The 25,119-nt window shown below is 38.5% G+C and overlaps 1 protein-coding gene across 1 annotated transcript in view; it reads left to right on the top strand.

Annotated features, from left to right (window-relative positions):
- The first annotated feature begins 1,926 nt into the window (after positions 1-1,926).
- PMS1 (PMS1 homolog 1, mismatch repair system component) overlaps positions 1,927-25,119 on the top strand; it is a 46,581-nt gene continuing 23,388 nt past the window's right edge. Inside the window, exons 1-5 of the mRNA XM_082483912.1 lie at positions 1,927-2,189; positions 7,777-7,959; positions 10,035-10,137; positions 11,808-11,971; positions 22,153-22,269. Coding sequence (XP_082340038.1) covers positions 2,058-2,189; positions 7,777-7,959; positions 10,035-10,137; positions 11,808-11,971; positions 22,153-22,269 — 699 coding nt within the window. The 5' untranslated portion in view covers positions 1,927-2,057. The remainder of the gene's footprint in view (positions 2,190-7,776; positions 7,960-10,034; positions 10,138-11,807; positions 11,972-22,152; positions 22,270-25,119) is intronic.

Raw genomic sequence — 25,119 nt, 5'->3', positions numbered from 1 at the left:
GCTCCCTTCCAACAGGTGCCCCCGACCAAGATGTGGCCATCATGGCTGTATGGCCACCCGTGTCCTCCTCCCACTGCCATCCAGCAAGTGGCCAGCAGCCCTGTGCAGGGTGGTTTGGGTCCAGGGGAGGGGAGGGCACGCCAGGAGCCAGTTCCTCTCCCAAACTGCTTGCATCAGTCCCACCTCATAGAAAATTTGTCTTTGGGATCTGCAACATTTTTGGTTTTAGACCCTCCCTTGTCTCAGTCAGTGTTTGATCTGGCACTTGTTATTAGTTAATCATGAAGCACTTGACACAGGAGTTCCGTGTAGTGCGTGAATGTGTGAGGAAATAGAATCGCAAAATGGTGAAACCTGCCTCTCTAAATGCGTGTAGGTGATTAATATTGGTCTGTCTTCAACAACAGGCATCTTCCCGTGGTCCTCTTCTTTTCCAGTTTGTTTGGTGGAAAACTGACTTGTCAGATCTTTTTACCACATCTGAAAGGCAAACTCCCTTTGGAATGTAAATAACAAGTATAAAGAGAAAACCTCTTTGTAGCTGTTCTTAGAAAAGTTCTAATTCTGCTTCCTCTTCAAAACACTGTACCTTTTTATCCCCAAGTAGCCATGTTTTTTCTGTCTTTTATAAGAGTGGCAGTCTTTAGAAGGGTATGAAGGCTGAGAAGCATCCTGTAATCAGCTGCATATACCCTGCAGGATAGCGGCCCTCTGGGGTGTTGGCCGCAGCCCATTGCTGTGTCCTGACAGTGTCAGGAGGAAATCTGGGTTTGCTCCATTCCTCCACATGTGCTCATATCCTTGGGATGGGTGCTGAGCGTGCAGTCTATGTTCTCCAGTAGATAGCTTGGACTGAATCGATGGGGAAGCCAGGACTGCTGGGATTGTTTGCCTTTCAATGTAAATAACATTACATAACATAACCCGGTAAAGAATGCTGCTGTGCAGAGAAGAAACACAAGTCTGAACCATTCTTGAGGTGTAAAGAGCTGTCTAGCAATGCCCTTTCTTCCCTCTTTCTCATATGCATGAAAAACTGTGGTTGAGTTCTTTGTGTCAGGCTACAGGGATTGACAAAGCTTTTTCCCTGAGCTTGGTTAATTGTGTCTACCTGGGTACTTAAACAGAAATGCATGCAAAAATTTGTAGATCCGTTTACAATCTCTTCATGGTAGAGTGTCTCTATTATGCATCAGAAATTTTATAACCCTTTGTAAGTGTTTTCAGTGATTAAAAAAAAATCTCCATTGGCTTATAATATCAGGCATCTGTATTTTCAAGTGGAAGATACAGAGACATAGAAATAAACTGACCTACCTGAGGACACACAGTAAATTAGATCAGAAAAACAAGGTTATAATTCAGAAGTTTTTTTTGGTTTTGTTTTGGTTTTCATTGTTGCCAGTAGATCACACTGCCATTGAATATGACTTTTGCCTCAGCACCACTGTGCTTCTTCCTTACTTCTTTCCCAACTCCAAAGCAGTTACCTTCAGGTCATATTTCTTCCATGAATTTTTAGGTACTGGGAATCATACACAAAACACAGCAGTGTTGAGCTCAGAAATTTTAGAGGGGAGGTGGTGATTTAAGGAGTTTGAAAAAAAATTAATAAAATGTTCAAAAGTTCTATTTTTTTGCATCAGTGCTCGGATTAGACCTGACGCTGGATAAATATCCTATCTGAATACATTTCTGATGAGCACAACCACGTTACAGTAATTTAGAGGAGATGACTATACACATGTGAGATGATACGCTGTTTTGCTTATTATATCTCAGGATTCTTAAGGTGTTTCATTAGAAGTTTAATCTAATGTTTTCTAGGCTAGCTAGATCTGTGTTTGGTTTCTTCCACAAGTCAAACTCCCATTGACTGCAGAGGAAGCTGGGTCTTACTGTATCTTGAAAATTTTACTCTTTATCCATAATGTTATGTTTCACCTACATTTAAAAGTTGCTGTAAAACCATTACTTAGAAATGTGTATTTGTAGTGTGCCTTTTACATTCTTTTTCTGTTATCTTTCCATGCAGCTCCTTTGAATCTTATTCCACTATGAAACAGCTGCCAGCAGAAACTATTCGTCTCCTTTCAAGTTCTCAGGTGATTACATCAGTTGTCAGCGTGGTGAAGGAGCTGATAGAAAACTCCTTGGATGCCAGTGCCACAAATATTGATATTAAATTGGTTAGTCTTCTTTTTTTTTTCTTTTACTCTTACAAAGAATTGGATGTAAAATGAGATGCAAGAAAAGTTGTTTCACTGCAAATGTTTTTTTAGGTTATCACAGGTTTGGAAATGGAAGGGAATTAATAATGTTTATACATATATATTTTAACCTCAAATAAACATGGTCCAAAGTCAGTTTCCTGTAACATTTTTGAGGCCCTACTGAAGCAGTAAGTCATATTTGTGCTCCTGAGTGTATCTTGAGGAAAACCTGTCAACTTCTTTAATACTTCTTCTCCTTACAAATGTATTCTTTCTGACTAATAGCTTGTTTTAAAAGATGTTGGACTTCTAGACTGGCATGTTTAAGTCTCATTACACAATATTGTCAGGAAGGAAAAAATGGAAACAATGGAAGTGGTTGTTGATGGCCATGTTAGATGGTTTTGTAATATGAATTATTGCACGGTCCTTAATCAGCATGATGAGCTCTTGCTACTTCTAACATTTTATAAGATATTAAAAAAAGTTGGCGTATCACTCAAGGATAGTTTCTTATTATAAACAATATTTTATTTTTTCAGAAACTTGTGCTTTTCCCTACCTAATTATGTAAAACAGGTAGCTGATCAGCTTCTCTCGCTTCCATGAGTATTTCTGGTTTTGCAGTATTTGTCAACAGCTGCATAGTAGCAGTAGGAGTTATGGTCTGTATAAATGGATTTGTCCAGAATTGCATCCAGTTTCCTTTCCTGCAAATAACAGTGAACGTATAAGCTATTCTTGAATTAAGTGTTAGACAAATGTTCTTAATTAGGAGGGTAATTCAATTTCTGCTTGTTTCTTCTTCCATGTCACTGCTGTCTTTTCTGAATGAGTCTTAAGTGTTTTCCATCTGAGTATGGTTTCCTGCAAATTCCAAGGAACATGCTTATTTGTTATTTGCCTTAAGTCAGCTGAAGATACTTCGTCTTCACTATGGTGTGTGATGACCTCTTAATATTTAGACAGCATAGTGTCTTGCTTTGTGAGTAACTCCAAAGTGAGTAGTGTGTGCACAGTTCTGGGGGTAAGGGTATCAGAATCGGATCCTGTGAGTGGATCAATAACTGCAGGAAGCTAACAGGTTTTGGAGCCTTCACAAATTGTTAGAACAAACCTTGTCTCTTTTACCAGAGTGCTGATATAGAGCCATACAGATAGCTGCAGGAGAAAGCTCTCTAATCAATGTGGATTTCACAGCGCAATAACCAGCTGTTTCCATAGTGAGAGGTCCCAAATCAATTAAAAAGAGCATTTTCAACCATTTCCAGTGCATGAGTCATCGGCACTACTGTTACATTTTTTTATCAGTTCAGCTCAATCCAAATTGCTGTATTTCTAAAAGAAACAAACCAACCTGGCTTTACATAGGTTGTCAGTGAGTATATGAGATTTGCTGATTTTTATTCTGTGGGTACTCGGGGAGAAGAGAAAACTTGCACTTTGCACAGTTGTACATAATAATACTGTAAAACAGTGGATTCTTTTTCTGGGATTTCTTTGTGATAAGAATATATCAGAATGCTATTTTTATTGTGTGACATTTAAATAAGGTCAACCACATAATAGAATTCATCGACTACAGTAACGTTGAATTGGTTCAAAAACATAATAGAGAATAAAAACTTTGAAATTTCATTTTACAGCTTGATGGGTTTTGCCTGAAACTGGCAGCATTTTTGTTGTTTTCACTTTTTCCAGATGGATTAGGAAGGCTAGCTGATTCATTCAGATTTGTTACCCAATTTGACTGAACAAAGACAGGAATGGCTTTTTTGGAGGCAGACAGAAGTTAACCTGCAGGTAGAATGGTTCTCAGGTAGAAACTGTGGCAGTGGTCAGTTGTAGTGGGAAGCTTTGACTAGTGTTTTATTCTTGTTACCTTCTTGGTTGACTGAACTCCAATAGGTGATGTTACCGAGTGTCTTTGCACTATGTAACAACTAGCTTTTACATAACACTGGCAAAAACATCAGCTATTATCATAGTTTTAGATAATGTGATATTACTTTAATTACAGTTAAAAGCCAGTCATTTGATTAGAAACTGAACTGTGGCCTTTCTATAAGGTGTTGAATGGTGTCTATTTATTAATTTGATCCTCAGCTTTGTTGCTTTTAGAAATATGAACATGGTGGAGCTTGCCTTGGTGTTAGCAGCAGAGTCAACTGCCTCTGTAGCATGGCTGTGCATTAAGTGTATGTAGAATGAGGGTTTTATTCTTGATGTGATGTCCTGGATTCAGGTTAAAGTATGCTAAAAACCATTGATGCGGCAATATAATTGCTTGTGTATGGATAAAGAGACTCCATGGGCATCAGTCTGTCAGTTTCCCTACTGATCTCTAACAACAGGAATTTATGAGAATAATCTTCACAGGCTGACTGAGACCTGCATATTTTAATTAACGGAGAAGAGGAGCAACAGCCTGTGTTAGTAGTTGTAGCAGAGTTGGGATTCGGCAAGGACAAATCTTGGCTACAGGTTTGCTACTATTATATGAAATGGCTGCTATAAAAGGCAGACACTTGTTTCTGCGCTTTTGTTTTCCCCAGTGTATGAAATGGGAGCTTTAATCCTTAAAATTTTCGCAGAGGAGGTTTAGCTCGGGGTGATGTTACAGTGTACACCTCATCCACGTCCATCTCATCACCTGAAAAAGCGAAGTCCTACATCCATCTGCATGGCATTGCTAGACATTTCTGCCTCTCGTGATCCATTCATCTTGCTAATGCAAAACAAAAGAAACCCAGCAAGAAGAGTGGATTATTTGTGCTGGTTTAATAAGCTGAATTGACTTTAGAGTTCTCATGAGTAACAGAGCTGTAGCTGGAAAAAAAGATGGGACCGTGCAGTCGTGAGTTAAAGAGGAGGGAGTTGAATCATATATGGTTTGGCATGAGTGATCTGGTAGAGCAACTTAGACACCTCATGGGATCACAACCTCAGTAGTATTTACGTCATGTAGCACGGTGGAAAGTGTTACAAAATACAAAGTTTAAGCACTGTAGCGTTTTACATAAAATGTGTGCAGGTAAAAATGAATAATATTAGAAAAGAAATAGAGAATCATTCATGTAACGTTTTGGTTCAAGTTGAAGAAGATAAATCTCACTTTTCCTAAGCAGTTAAGTGGTCTGGAAGTAAAAATTAGAAGGGAAATTGGGGTTCATTGTAAAATGCTCAGACCCTTCATTAGTGCATACAGCAGCAGGATAGAAGGTTTCCTCTTCATACCTCCTTATGTGTTTTTATGTTCGGTTGAGGTGTATTGTTTAGGTTCTGTTTTGCTTCCCAGTAGGAGATTGACTCAAATATTAGCAAAAGCATTGTTTTTCACCTGGAGATAGCTTTAGCACCATTCATTAATAGGGAAAGTGAAATGTACTCACATTTCTATTATGTATCAGTTAAATATACATAGTTCTGTGCCTGACAGAGGCTTTTGGTGTTTCCTAATGCAGACTGTGTGTGAATACAGATAATATCTTTAAATACCTTCCTTTTGTTTTTAATTGTATTATTTTTTTGAGAAATAACCCTGGGAGTACACTATTTTTTTTATAACTGTCTTCAGTATATGCCCAGATGGGACAACAAAGTTAGTTCTGTTTAATCAGTTGGCTTTCTGTGAGCAATCATCATGTGCTCTGTACAGCATCAGTGGTGGCAGCCACTCATTCAAGAAATTCTTTCTAAGCAAAACCACTTTTAAGGTCTCCTAGGCATATTACACACTACAGCACATTCTTCTGTATGTTACATCATAATCTTTTCAAAGAGCCAGGCGTACTTCTGTAAAAGAAATTTAGTTAGTGATCCTGCAGCTCTAATTACTTTCTCCTCCTGGCTTCAGATTCTTTTTGGGTGCGATTTACATGTGCAGATTATAATGTGGCTGTAGATGGAAGCATTTGTTTGCTGCACCTGTTTGAGATGTTAACAGCACTTGAATTCCGTATTTCATTTAGCTGCCCTAATTATCTGGGGTTTCAGAGTTTTGCACTGTTTATGCTGGTGTTTATTGAAATGACATAATTAAATCAGAATTCAGTAAAATATGAATTGCAGCTATGTAAAGATAAATAATAAAGATTGAACTTTGCTTCCTTGAAAGCTGTTTTTAAAAGACCCTCTAAGAACCTTTACTTCTTTCTGTAAAATATTGTACCTCTTTACAAGCTTTCTTATCATGGAATCACGGAGTTTTCAGAGTTGGAAGGGACCTCTAGAGATCATCTAGTCCAACTCCCCTGCTAAAGCAGGATTGCCAGAGCACATTACTCAGTACTGCATCCAGGCGGGTCTTGAAAATCTCCAGAGAAGGGGACTCCACAACCTCCCTGGGCAGCCTGTGCCAGTGCTCTGTCACCCTCACCGTAAAGAACTGTTTCCGTGTATTTGAACGGAACTTCCTGTGTTCTAACTTGTGCCCATTGCCCCTCGTCCTGTCACTGGGAACCATTGAAAAGAGCCTGGCTCCATCCTCCTTCAACCCACCCTTTAGATACTTGTATGCCATAATAAGGTCTCCCCTCAGCCTTATCTTCTCCAGGCTAAAGAGTCCCAGCTCTCTCAGCCTTTCCTCATACAGGAGATGCTCCAAGCCCTTAATCATCTTAGCTGCCCTTCGCTGGACTCGCTCCATCAGTTCCCTATCCCTCTTGAACTGGGGAGCCCAAAACTGGACACATTATTCCAGTTGTGGCCTCACCAGTGCCGAGTAGAGGGGGAGAATGACCTCCTTCGACCTACTGGCCACACTCTTCCCTATGCAGCCCAGGATTCCATTGGCCTTTTTGGCAACAAGGGCACATTGCTGAGCCATAGATAATTTACTGTCTACTAGGACCCCCAGATCCTTCTCCTCAGAACTACTTCCCAGCTGGTCCACCCCTAACCTATACTGGTGCTTTGCATTCTTCCTCCCCAGGTGCAGGACCTTGCACTTTCTCTCTTCTCCCTATTCATGCCCTGCCCCCGTTAGAATTGCAGCTTCTGCATATTGAGAGACAGCACGAAGCCTGGAAAACCTCTGCAGTAGTGAAATCAAGTAAATAAAGAGTGAAGTTGAAAACAATTCTCAGTGTGGGCTCACTAACTTTAATGGATGCAGGGCTGCATTTGTGGTGATCTGAAAAAAACTGATACCAAACAGATAAGAGGTGAAAAGTCTTTAGCTTTCCAGCTATAGATCTTTTTCTAATCTTAGGCTTTTCAAATTTCATCATAGTTTAAAAAAAATACTTAATTCCTGATTCAATTTACTGTATTTATATTTATGTGGTATTTCCAAACCATAGGGTATGAATTACATTATTTTATTAGAGAAACCATCAGTGCTATCCTAACTTTGTTGTATTTGTCTCTTTTGCTTTTTTTTGCCTTTTTTTTTTGCCTTTTTTTTTTCTTAACAGGCATTTAATGGTTGCTCAATTTCTCCAAATAAGCAAAACTCCCACTTCTGTCTGGATGGCTAGAAGCTGTAACCTTAGCTGCTTCAAACTTGTGTCTCAATTCGTTTGTCTGTTTTAGTGCTCCTTTATATTTTGTTCTTTTTTAGGAGAATTATGGGTTTAACAAAATAGAAGTAAGAGACAATGGCAATGGAATCAAGGTTGCTGATGTTCCAGTTATGGCGATTAAACACTACACCTCAAAAATAAGCTCTTCTGAGGACCTTGAAAGGTTGACAACATATGGTTTCCGTGGGGAGGCTTTGGGATCAATTTGCTGCATATCAGAGGTGAGAAGTTGCTCTAAATGTGTCTAGGTTTTTGTGGGTGTTTGTGGAAGTTTTAATAAAATATCAGTGCAGAGACTTCAAATTGTTCCAGCAGCCTGCCAGGCTTACGGCAGTTAGTTACGGCTTAGTTTGGCTTGTGTATGCTGCCTTTCCCCCCTTCCCCAGAAGTTACGTGATATGGTTAGGAAGCAGTATGGATTTCTTGTTAGTCAGTCTTGCCTTTCTGTCGTACTGGTCACAGCAGTGCTCTATTTATTGTCCTTAGTCAGAATAGGTCAGAGACAGATTGCTTAGTGTTTCCTTTTCTTGGGTATCAGGGTATAGATAATTGATTCCTTGTATATACATGTATAGAACATGATTCCTTAGAACACTGGCTTATCCTCTTTAGTGTTATCAGCAAATATAATTTCAAAGAGTATGGTTGAGTTTGCTACTTGAATTAGGGTAAATCAAAATGAGGAACAACAGACGGTGGCCGGGGAAATCATTTCAGGGAACTGATGGCCCACATAGCTACGGTTTCAGTAACAATTTCTGCGTTGATGTTATCTAGGTGATCAGCAGTCATGGGATCTTGCTGGACTCCATATTGTTCCTTGTCATGTCTATGACTGCAATTGCACAAACTTTGTTGTCTATATGAGTAAACAGGAACCTGTTCCTTGGCCTGTTTGAGTCTGATCCATATGTTTGTGTTAAGAAGACTGACAGTGTACTTGTATTTAGGAATTACCTTGTTGATGGAAAGTAAGTTGGTTCAAAAACACCTGAAAAGTGTTCAGGCTGTTAAGGGCACAGTGTCTGCCTGTTCCGTTGTGCTCTGCCCTTCTGTATTCATGCTGCACCAAGGTCAAGTTTTGGATTCTTCTTTCTAAGTCTGCCAAGGATTACGTCCTGCAAGAAGATACTGATATCTGTGTCTGATTGGAACCATCAACTATTGAGGTCAGGAGAGATGTTAGAGCTTGACGCCTTGCTACCTTGGGCTACATTCACATTGCACTAAGCAGGAGTGGTTTGTGTGTTTGGATGGAGATTTCCAAAGATGCTTTCAAAAGTCTTGGTGTTTTGACAGGTTATGATAGACCTCAATCATTGGTTCCTGCTAATGAGTTGTCAGAACAGGATACCATCTGTTCTAAGCTTTTAATCAGCTCTATGGTACGTTTCATAAGAGATGGGAGGTGGCCTGAGTGTATTAAGTACTTTAATAGGTATTACTTTAATCCTTGGATCGATAATTATGTTAATTAAATGCTCCTGGCATTAATTGCATTCTGCCTACCCAAACTGCCCCCTGAAGTTTCAGTTAAGAGGTACTTTACTATTGGCCTTTAAGTAGGTCTGTATATTTCCAATTAATCAATGACTTTTTTCTCTCTCCAGAGGCATGGCTGAACTCTGAATGATTCATCTGAGACACTAAAATAAACAAAAATATCCTGAAGCTCTGTCTGTGTGATAATCTTTATGTCTTTCAGGTGGTTAAAGTGCAGTGGTTCTATTATTAAATGTTGAACTCGGGGAACTGTAGTTTTATTGAACTTCTGGTTTATGACTGGTCTTGCTAAAGCTGATCTGTGTATTACCTTAATAGCTTACAAAACATGCTACTACTCATTGCTAGATATGTTTGGGTGTGGAAAGATAATACACTGTTTGTTTGATTGTAGTCGTTATGTTTGTGGAATCTCATGTGAATTTAAGAAGTTGTCACAGTATGCCTTCTCTCAGGAAGGATGAAAATGCAAAAATTATCAATTTCTTTAGTTGTTTATTTAACCTATCTTAGGAGTGTGTGTTGTAGGTAGTAGGGATTGCTATGCTTTTTTGTATTAGTGTGATAAAAATGCATGGCTTTTAGTTAAATGGATGGAAAAATTAGTAATAATGCAGAATGTTTCTGTGACTGTAAGAAACACCCGTAGAAGAAAAATTCTATAAACTAATTAAATATTATTGTGGTGACTAAAATAATGCAATGGTAAGAGTGGTAGCAAAGCTTATCTAAACTCATTCTGAACTTTGTGAATCCTTTATTAACATGATTTTTTTTTAATTGCTCTTTTCAGGTTTTGATCACAACAAAGACAGCTGCTGATGATTTCAGCACTCAGTATGCTTTGGATAGCAACGGGCATATAACTTCTAAAAAGCCTTCCCATCTTGGGCAAGGTAGGATATCATTGTTCTGGTGTTGCACTGTGATAGAAGTATTTTATGTTTCTCTGAGGCTCCCTTTGATGTTGAAATACCTGTTCTGTACTTGAAGGCTGAGTATGAAATCTTTGCAGCTGTAAACATTTCTTGCTTTATGTCTGTCAACTGAGAATGTGTTGTTATCGTAAGAAATACTACGTCTTGGAAGTTGCTTTAGATAGTAATTATAAACTAGTTTCTCCTTCTCTGACTTGCTTCTTCAAGCTGACAGTGGAAATAAAAGCTATAAAAATGCAATGCCCCGGGTCCAGGCAGACTTGCTATATAAGTATATGAAAGATTTCTTCAAGACCAAAATAATGTTTCTATACGTAGCAAAGTCCTTGCTTAAAGAAGGAAGAGTTGCGCTGCTGCTGTATGAAGCAGTTGCTGGAAGCAGCGTGACTATACGACCAGGTGAAATCACAGTTCTTTCTAACCTGCAGGAAGGGTGTGTCGCCAGAAATGCTTCCACGTGTTTGTGTGAAAGATTAAAGGTTGCTCTCACCTCAGAGGCAGGACTTGGTGGTTCAGTTGTGATGTAGGTTTGGAGTAGCATCTGCCCTACTTGATGTGCTGCTCGGCTAAATGTTGCTCAGCAAGGACCGTTAAGGCCACGCTGTGTCTTCGCATTCACACTCCAGCCGGCGTGTATTCGCAGAAGAGAAGCTGTGTGCTCCTTTATTGTGACGAGGATGTGTTCCTGAGGAAGAAGTTGCAGTTTTTCTTTAAAGCTTGGCTTTTCCTAGCTGAACCACAGCTGCTGCTTCTCAATATCATGCCCACAAGCTGTCCTGCAGCTGGCTGTGGTGCTCCTACACCAACTGGGAGCTGACTGCCAACCCCACTCCCTCCTCAGTGGTAACTGGCCGCAGGGAGCCATTAAGCCAGAAGTTGCCAAGGACTAGTCAATGGGCAAATAGTGAAGAAAAAGCTGAAGCTGAGAATTCTAATTTTAGCTAATTTTAACCGGGGACTCTTTTTAAGATTTAGACTGTAGTATTTTCCATGGCCAGAAAGCTTGTGGGTTGCATTGCCTTGTCTTTTGTTAAAATTGTTGAACGACTGAATTCCGTGACATATATTTAATAATTTGCAATATCCTTACGGGCTAGGAATTTATATGATTGTGTTGGTAGATGAACAATCCTCCTCTTACCTTTGTTCAAGGCACAGTACATAGTATCTGGCTGTTCAGGTACTACCCTAAAGCAAATGCTTGTAAAGGGCCTTAATGGAGCTCAGGGCCTTTGCCTTCAGATATGTCCGGTTAGATTCTAGTCTGTTAACTATTTCACTAATAGAAGGTAACTTAATATGCACCGAAAGAGTCTTCAGCTTTATTTAGTGCTGATTCTTCCTATTGTCAGTGTGTATGAAAGAAAGCTTCATGCTGCAATCAGAACTCTAAATAAAGGAGGGGAATCATAGCTCTTGAGGTCTATAGGTAGATTTTGGGGAGGGTGACTGCTAATTTGGAATATATCTTCTTGTGTTAATATAATCTAATTTAGTGTTACTAGGGTTTATTTCATATGCAGCAGCATACAGACAGGTCTCTTAATGTAAACATGAGTTTTCCTCAATATTGAGTCAGTGGTATGCTTTTCAGTGTCATCTACTTGTTTTTTGTCCCCTGCTTGCAGGTACTACAGTAACAGTCCTGAAGTTGTTTAAGAATCTTCCTGTAAGAAAGCAGTTTTACTCAACAAATAGAAAATGTAAGGAAGAACTGAAAAAAGTTCAAGATCTACTGATAGCATACGGTATCATAAAACCAGACCTGAGGATAACCTTAACACATAATAAGGTAATAACAAGCTATCTTGAGGATCAGTTTCTGATGAATTTATGCAGTTCATCTAGTACTTACATAAAATCTTTAATTCCTAGGAATTTTCTTTCATCATAGGTTTGTTTTGGACTTCTTTCTTCCCTTCATAGATGTGTATTTATAATTGTTACAGATTTTGATCCTCAGCTTCTAAAACTCAGGCTCAGATCTGCCTTTTGGTATGCTCCAACAGATGCCTGGTTAAATACATGAAGTATAAAAATTACTTTACATGCTAGTGGTATAAGCATGATTTTACGTGCTAGTGGTTAGTAAAATTGTTGGTGTTCTGCAGAACAAAGCAGGGAGACTTCACTGGGTTACAAGGCCCGATCAAGTGTTAAACTAATCCAACTGAAAAAACTCTCAAAACTTATTTGGTTAGGCTGTCTATCTGGATAGACGGTGTAGCACATACAGGTAGCTTTCTGTATGCTGAGTCATAAGAGCTCAGTACATAATGATGTTTTTATTTAAAAAGGTTAAAAAATTCAAAACAATTTGCTACATTGGTGTAAGAAAGAGTAACATGTTACATCAGGCTTTAGTTCAGCTAGTTGTTTTTTGTTTAGTCTTGGAGGAACGGATTCAGAGGCTGCTTGGAGGCTGCTTTGACTTCAGAACATACTTAACAGTAATTTTACAACACAGCTACAGAGATTGCACAGGCAGCTACAGAAATGTCACATTGAGCAGTTCTCCTTTACCTGACCCCAATTTAACATAGCTAATTTTATTGGCTGTGCTCCTGGTTTTGGCACCACTGAGAGGAAAGCTATGCTAAAGAATTTCCAAGTTGTCACAAAGTAGAGAGTGACATCTCGTGGCCAGATCCCTCAGCAATTCTTTCTGTGTTAGAGAATACTTTTGTTTGTTGATCTTGCTATTTGGCTTGTTCATTGAGCAATTTTGATCAGTTACTCTATCAACCAAACATTCACACTTCAGTTCCCTTTCAGGGGGGATGATGAATGTCGCTGTGCTGTCTTGAAAAGACAACAGATTGCCCGTCCTTTTCTGGAATTGTATAACATGCTCTGATTAGATTTATGTCTGTATTTCTAAATATCAAAGTGTAGATCTTGTGGAAAACAAAAGGCCACCTTGTGGCTGGAGTAAGTATTCGAAAGCTGAGCAAGCATAGCTACTTTCACTCTTATTTCATTGGGACTACAGAAAGTTTGAAACCAAGGATCTCAGGGTTTATGCACTTCTTGGTTTGTGTTAAGCTCCCTGACATATCCAACAGTGCTTTCACAGTATTTGTCTTAAATATTGGTTAATAAAACTAATTTAATCTTTTATTGGTGGTTTGGTTTTGCCCTCTCTAATGGATGTGGTATAATTTTTCTGTGGTTAAGCTGTGGCTTTTATTTATCATTCTTGGCTCCTGCAAAGACAGTACAATTCATTGCCAGTACCTTCTGTGGACCTTGTTTCCCCTCTGTGTCAACTGTAGCTTGTTATATTCTACTACAGATCTTAAGTTTGATATACTGTGTTGGGAAACATCTTATTGTGGAAGATGGTTGCTCTGTTGACCTTTCTGAACTAGACATCTTGTGCATGGTTGCTTACAGAGTTTGTGTTAGCCTTTCTAGTCTGTTCGGAAACTCCTGTTGTTGCTTCTGGGTGCGGGCAGAGAGGCATGGGAATGTGACTCCTGAGTAAGACAGCAGTGATCTGGGGGAAAAGAGGAACAATGAGAAGGGGAGCAGCTGTGAGATTGCTGCTGACAAGTTGCAAATTATTTTTTTATGGTATTTTGATTTTATCCCCTTTGATTAGACTATGACATCTTTTTTTTTTTTGTATGCTTATTTTACAATGACAATAATGTGCAAGAAATTGATCACATGTCTTTTTAACTACTTACTGCGAAAATGGTATGGAGAGTGGCATGATAGTAGCCATTGCACATTGGTTTTGACTACCTATCCTATTGGCTTCAGAGGTAAATTCCTCAATACACAATTTGAATAGGTAAAATAAATCGGTACATATGCTGTCTGCAGGCAATATATATTCATTGTAATGGTCTCTTCATTTTGCACTGCCAGCCTTATGTTCATTTAATTTATTTAGCAAAAAAGAAAGGAGCTGCTCAGACATGTTTCAACACAAGAGGTCACTCAGTAGCTATTGCTGAGGTGGGAAAATCAAAGGCTAAAGAAATTGTACAGTAAGTGTAGTCTGTCTCTGTGCATGTGTAAATACTTTAAAGTAGTCTGAAAATGTTAAAAAAACTTTGAATGCACATTCCTGACTACTGCTGTTGTCACTCCTGGCAAAATAAAGATTACCTATTGCATCATACTTTTTAAGAAATTTGAAATTCTGAAATTCCAATTCATAACAACTTTCAACAGGTCTATGTGCCTCTGTTTTACCCTAATATCACAAAACATGATTATTCATTTTTTCTTTTTCCTTTACATGCTAAATACTATTGTCATTAATATTATTAATTTAGATCAGAAGGTGTTTTTCCTATAGTGATACTACAGTATATCTGTGCTAGAATAATACTCTGCTCAGTAGGGTTGTCTGCGATTTGTTTATTTTTTTGTGATGGCTGTTGTGTTTCTTTTTGAAATGTACTAGGAGAAAGAATCACCTTCTTAGAATGGCTTTATTTTTCATGGAGCTCATAGATTATATATTAGTTTTAAAAAAAATTGTATTCAGAGGAGTTCCTAGAATCCCAAATTCTTGAGGCTGAGCCAATACTTTCTGTTGCAATAGAAGAAGATACACGTCAGGAGTAAGATCAGGTTCCAAGGCTTAAAAAAGCAAGAAGGTAGCAGAAATGAGGTAGGAAGGACATGAAGAAAGATGGGTTGAAAGAATAGAAAGGGTAGTGCAATACAATGTATTTCAAAGAAATCTTGAAAATAAGTGACACAACCAGTACGTTGTTTTTTTTTTTTAAAGTATATTCTTTAAAGGCCTGTATTTTATGAGAAATGAAAGGAGAATGGAAGAAAGTATAGCCCTGGCTTTACTGAGGAAGAATATAGTGAGGCTGAAACTTTCATAAAAGTGTCTGAGGTTAGGCATCTGAAAATGTTCGCGTAATCGGTTCTAGCAGAAACTTATTTTGGAAAGTCAGGCATCTTATTGAGCTGTTGAATGTATGTTTGTTTTTAGGATGCACAATACATTGCCTATTTTATTTCCACCATTTTTTAACGGTGTATGTCTTGTGCTTCTGAATGAAATTTCCAGAAATTTTTCTTGTCGCTGTGCCACATTTCATATCTTTGTTAGTTCAGATGAAAATAATACCATTGAGTGTCTGATTTCTTTTCCGTGAAGAACCACAATCCTTTTCTTGCCTTTGGGTTGTTTTCTAGTAGGTAAGAAAATAGATATCCTTGTATCAGTCATGCTAGGGTTCATTTATTGTGTACTCTCTGTCAGTAGATTTCTGAGATGGGAAATACTTAATTGCTCTTTCTGCTCAGAATGTTTTGTTTGCATTAGCAATAAATAATGAGTCACTTTGCAGATCAGCCCTTGAAGTACTATTGCTATTTTGACAACTTGGATTAGCTAGTGCTCCTTCTTTTTATGAAGGTTTATCCTGCCAAGACATTCTTTGAATACTGATAATGTTGATCCTCTTGCCAGTATGGTTATGTTAGAAAGAGGTATTTTTCTTCTTTCATCACCATGTTCCTTGAAAGCATATTGAATAATGAGACAGCCAAATGGAAATAATTTACATGAGTATTCAGCAAGTTTATTTAAAGTTAACATTATCTGAAGGCGTGCTAAGAACATTCCAGAGTCAGCTACCACTTAAACCACGTCAAACTCTTCAGCCCGAAATGCCATGTTCTAGCCATGTATGAGCTCTGGCTGTATTTTACCCGAGGTGGTGTAGGGCTCTTCCGTGGAACAACTGTTTTCACGCTCTTCACGGTTTAACACCAGTAGTCCTCAACTCAGTCTTACAAGCCACTGATGTTCAAGAAATGCCTTTGTGTGTTGAAAGGCTGATGATATGGAATACTTTAATTCTGTTCTAGTTGCCTTTATTCCACAAACACTGAAATGAGAGAGAACTCCCAATAACTATACCTGTTTTAACAATTTCATATATAACAGGGCTGAACAAATTTTGGCAACAGCTGCTTTAGATGGTGCCTATCAGCAGGTCATACCATAAACAACTGGTCCGTGTCTTGTGCAAAACACAGGTGGGCCATAAGTAGACCTCAATAAATTTTCCAGTTCCTGTTGAGGAAAAATCTGCATAGGAGAATATTTTTTTCCATTGTTTTTCATGCATAATATTTTGAAGCCTTGGTCACACACAGTTCTGCCTGGAACTGTCTTGTTTGTTTCTTGGGAGAGACATGGGTCAGAACTTCTGGATGCAAGAGGTCTGTTTTAAAGCTATTATTATAACTGTGGACGGTATTCTTCCCCAAATGCCTGTTATGGTTGGTGTTGACCTAAAGGATGCTGTCCTCATTTTTTTTTTTTTTTGCTTTACAGTAAGTCTCCTCTTATTTCCAAAGTTGGATAATCTCAGCCCACAGTCTGTATCCAACAGTCCAAACCCAGTTTGTTTTCTGTATCTGAGTCCTCTGTAATAAGTGTGGGTTTTTTGAGATGGAGTAAAGTGTGTTGGGGTAAATTAGCCATTTTTAATAATGGGATTATATTTTGCATTCATTCATTTTGCTTCCAAGATCTGCCGTAGCTGCATGTTGAAAAGAAATCTGCATTGAGCAGAAACAGCAGCATGTAAGCGCTTTCTTGAGTTGGAAAGACTACTCCGTTTAATGTAATGATGATAAATTAAGTCCCTCCCTAATCTGTGTGTCTTAAAATATAAAGAGGAATTATGATTAAGAATCTGCAGCCAACATGCTTTCATGCTGACCTGGAATATAGCTCATTCTTTACTTCCATTCGTTGTTCAGTGGCTTTGCTGAGAAAGCCAAACAGAGAGTTAATTATGGTGTTTTTTGTGCTGAGGACACCTGTCCACTAGGAAATGCGCTGAGACCCTCAACTCAATTTACATCAGCCAGAGAACAGCTGCCAGATGGTAACTACTTTTGGTCACTACCAACCTGGTTGAATTTGAACTGGTGACCTAGAGGTGAAATGCTTTATATCCTATTACTAATTCCTTGAGGTTTCCAGTTTCTCATCCATCACTTTTTTCAAATGACAGCACAGTGTATGTCTGAAATCTCAAAACAATTACTGTTTCACATATGCAGTGTGTGTTGCAGAATCCGAGATGTGCCTTTAGCTTTTGCAAGGCTTTCACACTCACTTTGTATACTTAAAAAAGGTTAGCAGAAAAAGGATGTTTCCAAAGCTACCTGGGAGTTTTCCCTCTTCCTTACCAATGTACTTTGTCACAGTTAGGTGTGTTATTTTTGTTAACCGCTATTTTTACAAAAGGCTTTTAAACCTCCCTTTATTTAAATGGAGTTCACTGTGGTGATGTACATCCTCCGAATGACAGTTTAGGATTAGAAACTGTGGGTTTCGACAGTAGTTTAACTGTTTGGGAGATTTTTATTTATTTTTTTCCCCCTTCTGCTATGGAAGTGGAATTTCTCTAAATATCCACAGCTGAACCTGTGTGGTTAAAGCAGTCCAAAAACTTACAACTCTCTATGGTCTTTGTAATTCTTGAAAGGCTCCGAAAATATGTGTTACCATATGAAGGCCCTTGGCTCTTGATAATACCTGTTAGCTCCTCTCCTAACTTACTTCCCAGCTTGCAAATCTAAGCCTTTCTCCACTGCATGATGCTGAAGAAAGCCTTTTCATTGAGAGGATGCTCTCGTATCACAAAAAGGAAATCTAAGCAGGAAATATGTCAGAATTTGTAGGATGAACGGTGCTGTGGAACTTTACTGTCTTTCAACAGATCCTCTTGATGGCCATAAAGTCTGATGCCCATGGGATAGACAGGTATGTCGGTGCCTTGAGTTTCCCTATTGCATACCTCCACTGGTAGTTGTCCCACTCTCTCTTATGAAATGCATGGGACAACTGATTCCTCAGGGGCAAGTATAAAATATATGGGGGTAAATAATTATGATTTGTAGAGAGTTGCATTATTTTTCTTTAAGCTAAATTGAAAACCTACTGTGATTTCTGTTTTCAAGGGAAGATTATGCAAGAGCTCTTGCTCTTTTAGAAAGATAACTTGCCATTGGTTTTAAAACAAGACAGCAGTTATTGAATAGAGCAGATAAACAACATCAACACTTTTCAAGGCTGGGATTTTAAAGAATGTGTTTAAGACTCTATCTTGATCTCTTATTGATCTTAGATGATAGGCTTTCTTCCACGGAGAACGTGTCAGCTCTTGCAACTAGGTGTCTGTGCATCATAAGCAAAAGAGATTATATACATGGTACAAGCCGATGTCTTTTTGTTTCGCTTGGGCTAAATTCAAACTTGGGATCTTGCTGCCTGGCTTTCTTCCTGTTTTTATACTCTCTTAACAGGTAGGTAGCAATGTTTTCAGTTACAGGAGCCTAATAAACTATTCCATTTGAAGTCAGGAAAGCTGAGGGTCGTACTGGCCCAAAGAGTTAACTATCTGCAGTGAGATCTTGGATGCCAGGGTGATAGGATTTTTGAAGCATGTAAAACAAAATAAGTGAGACTATGAAATACAGTTCTCTTTTGCAGAGCTAACTCATGTTACGTTACCAACCTACAGTTCATGTACAGTGCTTGCTCTACTAGACTTTTGCTCTACTAGACTTTTACACCCTCAAACTTTATTGCAGGATAAATAACACAATGGTTATCACAAGACAAATAAAGAAAATAGATGGCTTCTGGGTAGTAAAAGTCCGCTTTAAGTTACTGTCATTATGTAGTAATAAGGTGAGTGGGATGAATGTGTTTTAACTTGTAGCATCGTAGCTGCACTGAAGTGGCCACTGTCAGCAGCATCAGCATCCAGGCCCCAGCTCTAATTAAGATTTTTCTTTTGTCTCTGATTGCGAATCATTGTGGCTGCTGGTAGAAATTCTAAAATATGAAGGATAGTTATGGCTGAGGAGTTGGGTGCATTTTTTCTCTTTCCTTGGTGACTTTGAGGAAACAATGAGCAGCTCTTACTCTCCTTAGTGCTATATACCAGGGACCCCAGTGGAAAAGAAGAGGTTGTATGCTCTTTCTCCACTCTTTACACATTTTTCAAGGTATCCTTCTGGGCTATGTTTATGCATCCTGAAATAACAGAGATGCCTGCTCCATGTGTGCATGTACATTGCCATCCTCCACAAAAGTATGCATATGTCCTAGAGCTCAATAGGAGGGGAGAAATACATACATACAGACACACACACACGTACTTGTCTTCTGTATATGTGCAATGGATTTTATATACGTTATGACATTTTGTAAGATCTAGATCATGTAATCCCCTTCAATGAAACAAGGAGGGAGGTGGGATATATTTGGCTAGCTCTAGCAAAACCTAAGATCGGCCATATGTAATAATATATCTTTGAGTAGGCTGTTTCTGCAGTGTCATCATACTGACTAGAGTCAGATTCTTCCTTGGCTCATCCTGGACGCCCGCTTTATATGACCTAGAAAAAAAAATATGGGGGATGTGTGTGGGTGTGTATTTTTAGCTAAAGTAAAGGGTATAATCAAGGTTAAAAAAATAGGGTATTGCAGGAACCTCATGGAAAGTGGCACTTTCTGAAATAAATGAAATGGAACATGCATTGTTTCTAATTGGATTTTTAATGCCTGCTGATAACATCCGGAGAGTCTAGAAAAATAATTTTCTTTAAATGAGTGGCTATTCTTACATTTTTGCTTCATAATGTGCAGTCAGGGCTAAAAATGAACACACAATCTATTCTGTGCTTATATAGTGTAGAAGTTTAGGAGTTGCCTGGCCTCTTTAGTATGTAGGCTTTAATTTAACCTACAGTGAATAACTAGTTCCTAAAATTTTGTCTGTAGTTCTAAGTATTACTATCCGATAAATATATGACTAGGACTAGTTAAAAAATACCCCCTGAACTTGTTAACAGTATTGGCTTTTAGCAAGTTTGCATTTAATAAGTTTTTGTGTTCCACAGCTTGCTTAAAACCACCTTACTGAAGCGATCTTTTCACAGTTCTCAGTATCAGCCATTCAGCAGGTCAGGCAGTGTAATAACCTTGCATTAATCAGCAGCTAAGATTTATATCTGTACCTGTGGCATCACACTAGTAAAATCTAAAATAAACAGCATGATGTTTATATTAGTCATGTCACAAGTGTCTTTCTCAGTTTGGTCACATGCATTTAATTAAAATATATCCACTAAAGAAAAAATTGCTTGGCACTTTGTGTTTCCATTTTAAGTAATCAATTTTAAAATAGAAGCAGTACAGGATATGTTTTATAAGAGGAGCGCTAAAGAAGAGGACAAATTCATCACTTCAAAATGTCTTTGAGGAGATTTACAGCAGGTGTAGAGGAGGGAGGCAGCATGCTTTGGGCAGCCCTGGGCTGTCCTTTGCTGCTGCCTGCTGCTGAAGCACGGTGGGAACTCTCCCTGCCAGAGCTGTGGACGCCCGGCCTGTGGCTCTGCATGCTCGTTTCTCCTCATCCCCGTTTTGTATTCCCTGCCCTCCCTGATGTATACTGTCCTTTATGTTAGAGGGGTTCGCACTTGCAGTAGGATGACTGAGCTGTAATCCAGCACGTGCAGAGGGCTGTCAGGCTGGTGTGCAGGAGGTGAGTTAGATTCAGGCAGGACTAAAAAGCCCCCACCTCACGTACGTTGCAGAGTGAACGTGGAAATGGAAAATTAAAGATTTGGGGAATGGTTTTAGGCTCAACAGTCTCAAAGCTTTACAATTCCACCTGTCCTGTAGGAAGGGAATATCATTTTACAGGAGCACCGTGTTCTTCCATGGAATTTACCCCTCAAGGCCAGCAAATATCCCACTGGACAGGTGGAATTTTAAGGCTATGTATTGCATTTCTTGAGATGGGTGCACGTGTATTCTTTGCTCACTCACCATGCTGTCACATAACATCCTGTACCAGAGTACTGTGAACTCATTTTGAATTTATTGGACACCTAGTACCTATTTAAAATGTCAATTTTAAACAGCGCTGTAACATCAGATTTTAAAGTGCAACTTGCTGCATTTTTTTTCTTTTGTGTTTGAATGTTGATCATTGAAATATACTCACTCAGCTAACAGTGACAGAAATAGATGTAAAGCGGATCTGAATCTAGCAGTCTCAGTTGCCTAGAAGCAGAAAACCAACTAAGCAAAATTTTTTTGTTGTTGATAGGCAGCAATAAAAGACAGCAGATTCAAAGTTAAAGTTGTGGCTGTTTAATATAGGCCTTCTCATTAGCGAGAGACAAAATTTCACCTCCCAAAGTAGCTAATGCTTTCTCTATATGTAAGTGGACTTGACAGGTAACCTCTGATGCAAGTTGCATTTCATACTGCCTTACTGTATTTATTAAATCTTTGCAATAGTATTGCAAGATACGTAGCTAATAGAGCAGATATCATTTTATCCTTCTAACTGTTACAAAGTTTTCATTAGACAAACGACATACTTCTACAGAAGTTGCTTTCCTTTTTAAATAGCAGGCTTGTCATAGACCTAGAGTATTCATATAAGAGCTGTGAATGGACATCTAATAGCCTGGTTTCTACCAAAACGGCCCATCTCTTGAGTATAAGTACCATAACCATTGCAGTGCCCACCTTCAAATGTTGACCACTGTGCCAGAGACATGTCATAAACCCTCAATTTATAAGCTCTGTAAAAACGCAAATCCTACTGCTATATATCTAAGAGGAGAAGGAGTATTTTTATTGATTTGTATTTAACAATTGTTTCAGATGCAGAAGTCCAGATTAGCTATGTAACATCCATAAATACAAGCTTTGCTTAATTTTCTGCATGCTGCAAGTCTAAATAAGTAATACAATATGAGAAGACATGCCAAAAAGTACCGTATCGTGAGCGTTAACACTGAAAGTTGTGAATGTAAGAGAGTCAAAGTACAGAATGTTACATATACAGTATGTGTGCAGTTGCATATGCATGTTCATAGACATGACTTGAGTTCAACAAATATAAATATAATGTCAAAAATTTGACTCTGTGCCATTTGTTTCAGGCAGTTATTTGGCAGAAGACCAGGGTATCGGATCACAAAATGGCCTGTATGTCAGTTCTGGGAACAGCCGTTATGGGCAGTATGGTACCTTTTCAACACTGCTGTGAAGATCCTGAGGTGAGTTTAAACTTCCTTCTCCCAAATCCACTTAAAGCCTGTCAATGAAGAGAGCTAAATCAATGTTCAGAAAGGAGACTGTGAAAAAGAGAATGTTATCTCCACGTTGACATCTGATTAATGCATTTGATTCTATTACTGTCCTCTCTGTAAAATTAATTGGTTTGGTGATTGAAAATCCACTCCAAGAATCATCTAGTCAGGACTCATGTGGCACTGATCAAATGGCAGTAAAAACAGTTGTGATGACAAATGCAGAATTGCTGATTGCTCAGAGCTGTCTAAGTTGGGATTCCTGGCCCACAGGCAGGTTGGGCTCTGATTAATATCTAAGCATTTATATCATTCTCATCCTCATGGCCTCTTAGCCTTATACTCTAAAGAACATCCCCTCAATTTCAGTGAGGGGCACCTGAGCAGCAAAGAAACATATTCTTAGACGGCAAGTTATGCAAAATTTCCACTAAGCATATATTTCAAGGAAATACTAGTTGGTTTTCAAAAAATTTGGACCTGTTGAAATTTTCTAATATTTAAAAAAAAATTTTTACTCTGCTTCCATTTTTGTTGGAGACATTCTTATAAAAGGGAGTCTCGCTGCTGCTGATCCTTCAAAGTGGCATTTTCCGGTATCTTGTAGTAATAAATCTTGACCAGTCACATAGATGAGGTGAATCACCATCTGTAAAGTCACGGTGGCTATTAAACAGAAATTATTATGCTTCATTCAGCATGGTAATTTGTATTTAACAGCATTATTCAGACTTTATTTAAAGTCTGAATGTATATGTATATTAAAGTTTAATAGCATTATTCAGACTTAAATCTTGAGTTTGTCAGAGTGCTTGTAGTATATACAAGGGAACGAGGAGAAAAAAGCAAAGTTTTTTTCTAGTAGTTCACAAACTTTTAGTTGCTTATGTCTGAACAGAACATCCAGAGTTGTTCTTACCTGAATACAGTCTGGATGTGCCCTACAGGGCAAGCGCAGGGGGCTCCGAAGGGAAGACATGGGGGTATTTAGAAGGGACTAGCTTGAAGGAGGCACTCAGGGTCTCACATTACTTCTCTGCTATATCATGAGGCATCCATATTCCTTGAATAGAAGTTGGAGAACATTCCATCTCTCTCTCTGTCTCTAAATAGTGTGTAAAATACCATGTGCATCATTTATAGGTGTATAAGTGATCCATGCATATTGCTCACACTCAAATCTACATTCAGAAACCATGGATGTTTCTAAATTAAGCAAACACTATGAAATGACAGAGTTAAGGTTACTTGTGTAACCCTTTCTTTCTCCCTTATGTACAGGTATTGGGATAGGTATTTAAGCTGTTTTTTTCCTTCCCAGTAGGTGCCTGCCTCATTCAGTACACAGACCAGAGGGCAGCTCTGTAATTCTTTTCCTTTCCTACTTGTTCATTGCGTGGCTTCATACTCTCTTTCTGCAAAGTCTACTCTGAAGACAAAACTAATGTTGCTAAAAACAACTTTCTGTAAGTTGTACCTTACTAACTTCAGAGTTAAAACCTCTGTAATAAGCGATCCAGGGGTTTTAAAGACTGTCCTTCTTCAAAACATCTCCATTATGAGCAATGAATGAAACAAGAACAAGTTTCAAGCTGACTCCAAAGCATGCAAACTCAGGAACTACTTGTAAAATAAAAAAAAAAAACTTAAGAAAATAAAGAACTGACACAACTTTTTATATGTACAGAAGAGCATCTACGCTTTTCACATCCCCAGTCTTGTAAATGGATGGATCTATTTTGCCTGAAAATTTTCACACAGGAAATTTTCCTAGTCTCTTCTTTTTTTGTGATTAAGTGCAGCAGATACACATGCCACTGGGAGAAAGATAAGTACTTAAGAAAGACATTCTACTTTTCACTCAACACAGATATATTTTTATATGTCTATAAGTTGTTTTTCATTAAAACATTAACTTTGAAAACAGTGGCTCTAATTTAAAAGCAAAAATTCTGTAATATTTTTCCGTCTCTGTAATTTTGTCATTAAACTTCCTATACTTTCCTATATGAAAGTTCTAATAACTGAGACTAGTTTTAGAAATAGTGGCTAACTTTTAATGAGCATACTGATATTCTAGGTGGCTTTAAATAGTAACAGCAGTCAGCCACGTCTAAATCTGGCAACTCCTTAAATGAGTTATTTAGAGACTTTCAGTTTTGCTTTAATACGGTCTGTATATAAAAATATTGTTTGAAGTGAAAGACTTGAACAAATACTTGGGAATTAAAAAAGGAGCTTGAAGCGTAGAGGGGGAACATTGAGGGAAGATGTGATAAAGTTGCAGAATAAAATCTAGAAGTGCTGCATGTTGTTTTCTGATAATCATCCAGCAGATATTTGACACCTCTTTAACTTGACCAGTGGTGTTTAGTTATGTGCGACGTTGCTGACCAGAAGACTCCAGCTTTAGCACAGAATGCTTATTACAAGGTCAAGAGGGAATAAGGGAGCACATGAGCGGATAGCTGGTGTGACGTAGATGAATGGGAAGGATAGGCCAAATCCCAGGGATTTTAAATTCCGTTTCAAATGCATGATAATTTGGATTTTAGTAAATAGAAGCGGTTCTGCCAAAAGCAAAGCTAACAAGGTCTGATTTCTGTGTTCAGTGATCCACCCTGCTACCAGAACATTCTCCAGACTTTCCCATGTCTCCAAAATCTCCATCCTCATGTTGCCCCAGTGTTCCTTCACCTATTAGTTTGCGCAGGTGGCAGTGGGGCGATGCGTAGGGCAGTACGGGAGCTGGTTTGCACATCAGTGCTTACATGCTGATGGATCCTGTCTTTTGAAAAGTTACAATTGCCTTTTCCT

Source organism: Vanellus vanellus (assembly GCF_965231255.1).
Source record: "Vanellus vanellus genome assembly, chromosome: 5".
Classification (NCBI taxonomy): domain Eukaryota; kingdom Metazoa; phylum Chordata; class Aves; order Charadriiformes; family Charadriidae; genus Vanellus; species Vanellus vanellus.
Note: the sequence above shows the minus strand (reverse complement) of the source record. Positions and strands in the feature narration are given on the sequence as shown.